The 9,311-nt window shown below is 42.6% G+C and overlaps 2 protein-coding genes across 3 annotated transcripts in view; both read right to left on the bottom strand.

The window, feature by feature from the left end:
* Positions 1-326: 326 nt before the first annotated feature.
* LOC128378632 (coiled-coil domain-containing protein 134-like) lies at positions 327-8,324 on the bottom strand. Of its 2 annotated transcripts, none has more exons than XM_053338198.1 (7): positions 8,075-8,324; positions 4,040-4,173; positions 3,776-3,897; positions 2,521-2,605; positions 1,903-2,084; positions 776-847; positions 327-502 (listed from the first exon to the last, which is right to left on the bottom strand). In XM_053338198.1, exons 2-7 carry the CDS (start codon positions 4,140-4,142, stop codon positions 377-379), a joined length of 690 nt encoding a protein of 229 aa, XP_053194173.1. In that variant the 5' UTR covers positions 4,143-4,173; positions 8,075-8,324; the 3' UTR covers positions 327-376. The 2 variants fall into 2 exon arrangements, with proteins under 2 accessions (XP_053194173.1, XP_053194174.1); XM_053338199.1 differs by having other exon boundaries at positions 1,942-2,084.
* The window catches only part of LOC128379207 (meiosis inhibitor protein 1), a 58,119-nt gene continuing 55,767 nt past the window's right edge, over positions 6,960-9,311 (bottom strand). Inside the window, 2 exon segments of the mRNA XM_053338851.1 lie at positions 6,960-7,110; positions 7,425-7,528. Of these exon segments, the coding sequence (XP_053194826.1) occupies positions 6,960-7,110; positions 7,425-7,528 (255 nt within the window).

Raw genomic sequence — 9,311 nt, 5'->3', positions numbered from 1 at the left:
AGTACAGTTATGTAATCCTTAAGTTATCAAAAATGACTGTCCCTTATCAACCCCTATTCCCGAGGCGTCTTTTACCTCTTATACAACGTTAGATTTTCCAATTATTAATCACTGCAGGAATACAGCGATTCAGGCCTTTGTCAGAAACTGACTAACCTCCACTTCACTTTTTTGTGTCACATTGAGGGTTCCACTCATGAGCACCTTTGCTTTTGTACAGGTGAGGACAGCTTTTACTTCCTTCGCTGTCATCAGCGTCTACAAGTCAAGCCATCCCTTGTGGACTGTGCGTATGTTCCTTCTTGTTTTTTCTTCTCCTCCTCCCCTCTCTTCTTCTCTCCTCTTCTCTGCTCTCCGCTTGCACTGAGGTGTGTCGCTATAGCTCGTTACGAGAGCGGGAGATGCGAGGGCCTTTCCTGATTTCTTTCCTCTTCTCCTCCTTCCTCCTTCTCTTCTCTTCCTCCCTCAGGATCTTCTGGAAAGCCTCAGCGGTGTGAAGCACCTGAAGCAGACGAGAAGGTGTGAGATGGACTATGCTTTCTTAAATAAACGACTTCTTATAAGATACAACAAGGGTCTGTACATGTGTGTGAAAGTGTGTATATCCCTCTAACACTCTGCTGTTAAGTCCGGTGTAAGCTGAAGGTGTAACTACAGAACTAGAGGGTGTTAGAAGGTGATTCATGGGTGAGCACTGGTGGGTACAATGTCACTGGAGTTACCACGTGTGCATGATGACACAGGCATGCAGAGTGGGGAACAGCATCTTACTCACATCGTCTCTCTCTGTGCGGTAAGGGTTCATAAAGTCTGGGGATTTCTCTGTTATTCCCAGCTCCTGTGACATCTGAGAGATGAGAGGAATAAAGAGATGACAGAAGATGAGAAGAGGAGGGGAAATTATACATTTCTTCAAAAAAGAAAAAAAAAGACTGTCACATCACTTATTCTGGAGCTAAAAAAGTGGTATGATACAATTGGCAGGAAGTTACAGACAAAAAAAAATCCACATTTTAGCTTTTCTAGTTTCAGCATTGTGTGAAACTGAGAGGAGCGGATCAAAAACCACTGAGGCATAAGTGAGGGCTGAATGCACACTTTCGGGGTGCTAACTGCTGCAGCTTCAAGTCTCAGAATTAATCCACTATATAATCCTCTTGGCACATTGCTAAGGTCACAGATTAATCCTGCAAGAGTTTAGTTCATTAACCCTCACAAACAGGGAATAACAATTTGATTTGCTTTGCGCTTTTAAGTTTCAAAAGGCCACAATGCATCATGGGCTAATTTGATGACAAACGACTCATTTTGTAGTCGTGACACAGACTGACAATGAGAATGGATTGCACACTGACTACACAAACTACACTAAAATCTCTGGATCTGCTGTATCACTTGAACTATTCTGGTTCTGTCATTTCTATGTGTCTCCTAGTTTTGACTCCACAGAAGGGCTAAAACTAATAAATCCACCATTGATTCCACCCAATTCATTTCTTTCAGCCAAGACTTGATGCGTCATCACATCTAACATGGCACTCATGGTTCAGTTCAACCCAATTCAATTAAATTTCCGTCGTCCAAAATATACAAAAGCGAGGCTAAACCGTTAAAGACAGCTTACACCCACGACTGGCTGAAAGAATGACTCATTTTTATATTTTCAAGGCCTTCACGTTTTAGCCCGAAACCACATTATCTCCATATTTTCAGCAACTTTCTCAAGGCGACAACAGTCCTTTCTGTTAATCCCTGCAGAATGGATGTCTTTCAGTCTTTTAATAAACCGTGAATAAAACGTGAATCTTTAAGTCCTTTACTGTGGACGATATCAGTGGATCGTGACATGACTGTTGACGGTTAACAATAAGTCCAACAGGATAGATCGGTTTCTAGTCTTACAAGTGTGAGGACGTGTTGGTGGGCTCCTCCGGTGAATACCCCTGTCTGGTTACAGAAATTCAGCCCCCAGCGCAGTAGACCTCCCCAGTCAGCGTTCCGGTCGTAGTAGTGGTGCACAATACGTGGAAAACGCAACGCCACGTCACCAAAGAATGCTGTATTCTCCACCACATGGGAATAAGCTGCAGAGATGTATAGAGAGAAGAAAGAGAGAAACAAGTAGACAGGTTAACTAGAAGAAATGAGGCAGAGGAGGACAATTTGAAGATATATTTGTGCTGACTAAACACACACAGAACAAACTGATAAGAACACTGAAATAGGTGTTGATGGGGTTGAACAAGCCCTAAGAAAAGAGACAACTGATCATTGACACCTGCTGGCACCAAAAGCAGATAAGGATGAGAAGAAAAAAAAGAGTGACAGAGGTATAGCTGTTAGAGAGAGGTAAAACGGCACAAGACGAACCAGTCAGAGGTGGCAGAAAGAGAAGTGAGAATGTGTGAAAGACACATTAGAGATGCTGAGAGATAAAGTGGCTGATATAAGGACAACAGGACACAGAGACATTGAAAAGGTGTAATGATGAAACAGCTGAGGTGTAAAAGTGAATCAGACCTTCTTTGATCTTATCGTCCATGGGGAATGGGTCGTCAGGGTGCATGTTGGCCGCAACTAGGATTTGTCTCGAGTCCTCCAGCACCTTGAATGAGGAGAAATAGCTCAATAGTGAGGTTTATTTACTTTACAAGTCAGGTTTTTAATCTAGAGCAGTTTTAACACAGGGTTTTTGCAGGCTTCACAAAGTTCAGCCTGACATTTTAATAGCACATAAAAAGCAATTTAAAAAGTGAGAAAAATATCAATGAAAACCACTGGGTATAAAAAGGACTTGTTTTTTTTTATTTTACATGTTTGTCATTATCATTATTGTCATTAACTGCACATGGATAAACAGCAGATTAAAAAATGGATTAAAAATAACTAGTTCATTTAAAGGTCTGAGGTCTGGAACAACAGAACTGTGGATTTTCTAGATAGGTTTTAGTAAAAATCACATGAAAAATATTTTATAACTAATATTACTGCTGAAGGACATATTAATTATAAGACATATTGTTAGAGCTTTGTCAATGAAATTTAAGACTTTCAAATAGCTCGTAAGGCATTTTTTGAGGAAACCTAAATGAAGGGAAACAAGGGGGAGAGAGAGAAAGGGTTATGTCATGCAACAAAGGTCCCCTGCTGAACAAGGGACATTGCAGGTATCTGGCATGCACTGTAATCACTCTGCTACCAGGGCTCTCCAGATACACTGATTAGAAGTGGTTTTAGATAATATAGTTAAACTGGGGACTTGTTTGAAACCTGTCTGGACTGTAAAGTTGACTTTGACATATTGTGGTTAAAATTAGAAAAAAATAATCTGTTATGTATTTATGAATATAGCACATGGACAATATCTCACACACAGAGAGGTATAGAAATGCTGACAATGATGCGTGGCGTCCTTGGGAGGCACGTAGATGCATAGATAACCGTCCTCTGGGAAACTGAGGCGTACTGTAAAGCAAAAGCCGCCAGCCCACTGCGAGTGAGTGGCACTCCAAGCAGCTGAGTCTGAATTAACATTCAAATGTATGCGAAGAAACATGCTGATGAATGTAATCATTGGATTCGAAGCCTTTGATTCTGCTGCAAAACCCTCTTGTCCTTCAATCTGCTGAGAGCAAAAGAAGGTTGAGCTCTTAGAAAGAACTGTTGCTGTTAGTGTGTTTTGATACTAGTGGCCTTGTCGGTGTTTGATTTTGCTGCTTCATAGAGACTATGTGAGCATGTGATGTGAGAGCAAACACACACACACACTCCCTACCTTGAAGAGGCCTTTGAGCATGATGTCTATGATTTTGTACTGCTGGTTGATGTCGTTCAGCTCAACTAGATTCTTGAGCGCGTTCAGTTGATCCTTCCTCTTGGTCTCAAACAGCCGCTTATCTGACAGGAGGAGATCAGGAAGAGCACACACACTCCCAACGTGGACACATAAATGCTTGCTCGCACACTCATAAGTTCACAAAGGCAGATAAGTTTGCATCCACACACACACACGCCTGAGCGTCCGGCAGCAGAAGGATACAGATCTCCAGGTTCGAGTCATGCCTCGGTCGGTGCATGTCAGAGTCTGCTGAGCTGAGGGCGGCAGCGGCGAGAGCCAGGACAACGGCGCACACACTCCTCATGGTCAGCAGGGGGCAGCAGAGGGACACGCTTCTGAACACACAGATGCCAAAACAGGAAATTTAGATCACAAAAATAAAAAATATTGGCACAGAGTGACTTAATTTCAATTTGTTTAAGGATACAGGAAGTGTATCTCCACCTCTAAAACAGAATCTTCACACTGTGACTGTCAGGCTGAACATATTTTTCTTTTGATAAGAGAATTCACTGCCATCTGAAAACAATAAGCTTTCATTGAAACTATTCATGAAGCCATTTTTCTTCTTCCAAAGCCACTCAAAAGGCTCTTGCTCTCCTGTGATACTTTTGGAATATGTAAAATAGAGAGCCGTGCTGGGGATAAGTGGTCAATATGGAACACCAGAGGGTAACCAGCATTTGAAGAGGGCCTCCTTATGTTCCTTTTAAAAAGACACATCTGATGTCTGGCACTTGCATAATCCCAAGAGGAACTTTTATAGTCTCTGTACTACACTCTCTCTCTCTCTCTCTCTCTCTCTCTGCTCCTGCTTCGCCTCTCCTCCGTCCACCCTGATCTCTCTCCATCCGAAGCAGCGGTCCTCTCCAACATTTTCATTCAGCTGCAACTTCCTTTCCCTCAGAGGCTTTTTATACATTTGAAAGGGAGGGATGAAAGCGAGAAGATAAATAAAACGGCTAAAAATAGGGCCTCATCAAATGAAAATTTGATGAAAGCCAAACTTTGAGGAAAACATTAACTGAAAACAGAAGTAACTGCAGGGAGGGAGGGGACAATGTTGACGAAACGCTACAAGACGTAATTTACATAATTCATGCATAATTTAGCAAGGGCTCCATCAATGATACTATCAGAAGGATGCAGGAGGGTAAGGTGCTGGGCTTAGCTGGGAGTGTGCAGGGAGGGTGAGATTATGAGAAGCAAGAGGAGGAGGAGGAGGATGAGAGGAAGGGTTTTTGGTGGTGGGCGGAGGGGGGGCAAAGACCCTGCGGGAAACAACAGCTTTTCTGGTGAATATTTCATCTACCTTTGCTAAGACACTATAGTAAAATTGGAAGGTGCAAAGATAGGGGAGCAAGTGCAAGATAAAGGAGGCTGTGCAAGAGGATAATGAGCACCAGGGACTTGATTTTGCACTGACAAAATTAATCTTAACAAGACCGACTGCTGAGTCTTGAATGTGAAGGACTAGGAAGTAAGCAGAAGTCTTCAGGTGTGAATGTTAATTTGGAGTGATTGAACCCCCCTTCAGAAACTCACTCACATGAGAAGAAGCATATGTTCCTGTACATCCACTATCCCTCTTAAGAGGACAGCAGCATGACAAAGACAGTGATCTTACAGGTTGAGAAGACATAAAAGTCTGTACTGGGAATAAAAAGAAAGCAGACGGACTCCCTTTTGTTGCAGCTTACTTAAAAGTGGACGTCTGCATTCATCATAATCTTTTTATGTAAAAATATAACTGCAATGCAACTGTTTTTCTCGCTCTGTCAGCAGAAACAAGCGTTCCTCGAGACGGCTGATTGGAGACAATGTTCGATTAAGGCCAATTTGTGCATTCTGAGAACATCTTTTGGGTTGCGTCCCAGCTTTCTGAGAAACGCTGCACTAAATATCCCTAAGTGCTGGTCGAAAGCTTCAATATTTCTCGATAACAACCAGGGAAAGCGGGCCTCGTCTCTCCTGTGGCAGCAGCTCGGCGGGTTATTTGATGTTCCCGTGTGCTTCCGAGCAGGCAGCCACATAGCTCTGACAGATATTTATGAGCAAGAAAAAAAAAAAAAAGTTGTCACCACTGGCATAATTTAACGCAGTCAACATGTACTGTATATCCAGCAGCTGCTAACATTTCCACGCAACAGGGCAACGTGCTGAGACTGAAGAAGTGGAATAAGAAGGACATTAAAGGCAGGTCAATCATCTGTAATGTGGCTTGGCAGCACAGAAATGAGGATTGAAATGCATCCATTAAGTGTAAGCACGCAACCCTAATTACACAGAGCTTATTATTTTAGATTTTAGTTACAGGAAAATCTAAAACACTCATGTTTTCAGATCACATTACATTTGGCTGCAGCTTGACCACAAGAGAGCAACTGACTGACTACACACTGCACAAACAATTATCTTACAACTGCAATGATTCATCGATTTGATTAGTTGATTGGCAGGAAATAAATATGCAACTATTCTGTTAATCAAATAAATCATTTCTGTAATATTTGAGCAAAAAAACAACAAGTAGTATCTGGTTTCAGCATCTGAAATTGGACGATTTGCTGCTTTCCTCTGTCATACGTGACCATGAATGAAAAACGTTGGTCGGATTGAAGACATCATGCAAATTGGAGACATTACTGTGGGCTCTGGCAAAGTGTGAATGCCATTTTTTCCATATTTTTTAACATTTTATAGACATACAACATAAATTAATTACAATAATTAGCTCATTAGATAATGACAATAATCATTAGTTGAAGTTCTAGATTAACTTCTGACAGTAATGTTATCTTTGCCTCAGGCCTAGCATGTCTCATTTGTCCCCAAAGGACCTAGCATAGGCCCTTTGGGGACAAATGAGACATTAGATAGACCACTAACACCTTAGTGTCAGCCTGTGGCTATAGCAGCAGCACGGAGGTTGTCTCTATATTCAACACCTTTTTTTTTTCTTTGCTAGACGTGTATTACTAGAATACACACATCATCCCTGAGCACGTACTGTAGGACCATTGGTACAACTCAGCTGCTCTGCAAGAAGCTGTGTGAACGTTCGCATTCTCCCCTCCTCAGTCCTGAACTGGGTGGATTTCCTTCCAAATGACTCTCTGGGTCAGATTTGGTCTGTCACTGTGGCACACAAGTTGGGCAAGGTGTCTTTGCCATGGGGAGGTCTAAAGGCAGAGTAGTTCTTGCTGAGGCCATGTAAGCCCACGTAAATCTCTTGGCCGGAGGAAATGTTCTTCTCTGCCAACAACAATCTCCTGTGGCAGAGAAGCTTAAGTTTTATTTCCAGTGTGGGGGATCCAGGTTCCAGCTTTGTCAAATAAGTAGGCTGCCATATCTAATCATACCACAGACCCGTGAAGATCTCCACTCTGCTGTTTGAATTCCCTGTGGTGTGAAAACATGCATCTGATATCCTACGATGCAATGCGTTGCCTTTCTGCTACGCCTCTCATCCTAGCAGGACAAGAACTAAAAAAAGAGGGGGGAAATAATCTTCAATCAAGAGTGGGAAACAGTCCAAATTGATAACCAGCCAAGTGTGACATTAATTTTAGGAAGCAAAACTGACCCTTGAGGTGTAAGCAGCTCATCAGAGGATGGAGAGAGTGAGATGGCTATCAGACAGCTGGATGTGCAGCAGGAGTGCATCCAGATTCCCCTCAGGCTGCAAGCCTGCTGTGGGAGGTTTGAGGTTCAAGGACTGACACATCATCTCTCTCTCTCTCTCTCTCTTCTCAGCTTGCATCTGCTCGACTCTCCCTCTGTCATTATTCATGCAGAGGCACAGCCACGGACATGCGTAATGGTGATGATGATGGCTGAGTCTGAATAAAGGTTGTCATGTGGACCATCAATTACAGATTGCTTAATTGATTGCGTGTCCCCTACCTGACCCGCGCGGCTGTCTATAGGAAATGATGAGTTTATTTACTTAATTTTAAGCAAACAATTATACCGATGTTAAGAGGCATGGGTGTAAGATCACATCTAATGATGATATACATCAACTCCACGATGATACATATACATATTTATGTAAGGCTTCATTTAAGGGGTGCGTTTAAGGGAATTAACTAAGCATTTGAAGTCGCTCCTCGATGAATCGATTCTGCCGGTCATTGCAGCTGTATGTCCGCGTCCATCAGCCTGCGGCCAGCACAGGAGATCCGACCGATAAAGCGCTGGACATTACAGCCACAAAACTCCCAGATCACTCACCGTGTTGCAGCGAGAAACGGCGGCGCCGAACAGCAGCGATTAGCGGCCAGCGTTTGCTCCAAAGTAGTGCAGTTTAACCTCTTTATCTGCGCACAAAACCTTAAAGGTCAGCTCGCCGACAAGGGGAGGACGGGACAGTCAATTTGTCCCGGGTGGATCCTCAGGTGACAGCAACACGAAGGTGGAGGTGTTCATTTACATGCGGCTCTCGCTGCTCCACTCCGCCAGTGCCACGATCACACCGGCTGGCTCGCCTTGGACGAATGACAGCGAGCGGGGGCAAAAACACGGCGGTGGATGCGGTTTCCACACGGAGGGTTTAGAGAGAGACACCGTATGAAAAAAACCGTTCCGTTTTTCTCCATCTGCTTCCTCTGATATGCTGATGCTTTAATGCTGACATCTTACCAGCCACATTTAGTTAAAATCACGCTCAATAAAATGACAGAAATTGAAAGAGGATTAAAACATGCAACAGGCTACATTTGAGGTCATAGATCCAAAACATATAACATTCAACTGAAGTAAAACCACATGGATATTTAGGTGTGCTTATTTACATAAAGCAAACCCTTATTCACTTTAAATTAACTTTTTTTTTTCGTATGTCCAAGATGAATTTCTCTTGAGAGACAATAAAGATCAATCAATCAATCAATCAAACGTACTTGCTCTCCCTCACAAAAACACAACTTTGGAAATAAAAAAAGAGTTTGACTGAAATATAGAAAATCTTCTTCCTAGGATGCCTCAGAGCCACACCAGACATCATTAGTCACCCAGCACTGCTCTGATGTGCACAGCCAGTTTGACTTTCAGCTCCCATGACATATGTACAATGTGTGCCACTGTCAAACATGCCAGTTGCCTGTGGGGTGCCACACTCTTACAAACAGCTTTGTGAAGGTAATCAATCATTCCAGTGCAAGGTCATGTACAGCAACGCTCACCAGGACAAAACCTTCTCACTGGGCATAGTAAAGAAAAAAATAGCTCAATTTTCTGTGGGCTGAAGCTAGTTATAACTATCATGTAGCCAATTACTTGTTTGAGTATTTTCTCAATGTGATTTAAAAAAAAATATTTGTAACTCTATAAGGTGAAAGGAATTCACCTTGAACACTTCTATCACTCCACAGCAGATAAAAGACCTATTTTATTAAAGCACAAACATTTTCAGATGTTGGTGTGTGATTGATTGTGTCCTTGAAGCAGTGCAGAAAATAGTAGAGACTCT

The sequence above is a fragment of the Scomber japonicus genome, chromosome 18, assembly GCF_027409825.1.
Source record: "Scomber japonicus isolate fScoJap1 chromosome 18, fScoJap1.pri, whole genome shotgun sequence".
NCBI classification, from domain to species: Eukaryota; Metazoa; Chordata; class Actinopteri; order Scombriformes; family Scombridae; genus Scomber; species Scomber japonicus.
This window is presented reverse-complemented; position numbering and strand designations above follow the sequence as displayed.

Coding starts and splice junctions, on each gene's coding strand:
- LOC128378632 (XM_053338198.1), bottom strand. CDS start 4,142: ATGAGGAGTGTGTGCGCCGTTGTCCTGGCTCTCGCCGCTGCCGCCCTC. Junction 2,606..3,775: donor TGCTCAAAGGCCTCTTCAAG/GTAGGGAGTGTG, acceptor TCCTCATTCAAG/GTGCTGGAGGACTCGAGACA. Junction 2,085..2,520: donor GGACGATAAGATCAAAGAAG/GTCTGATTCACT, acceptor ACATCTCTGCAG/CTTATTCCCATGTGGTGGAG.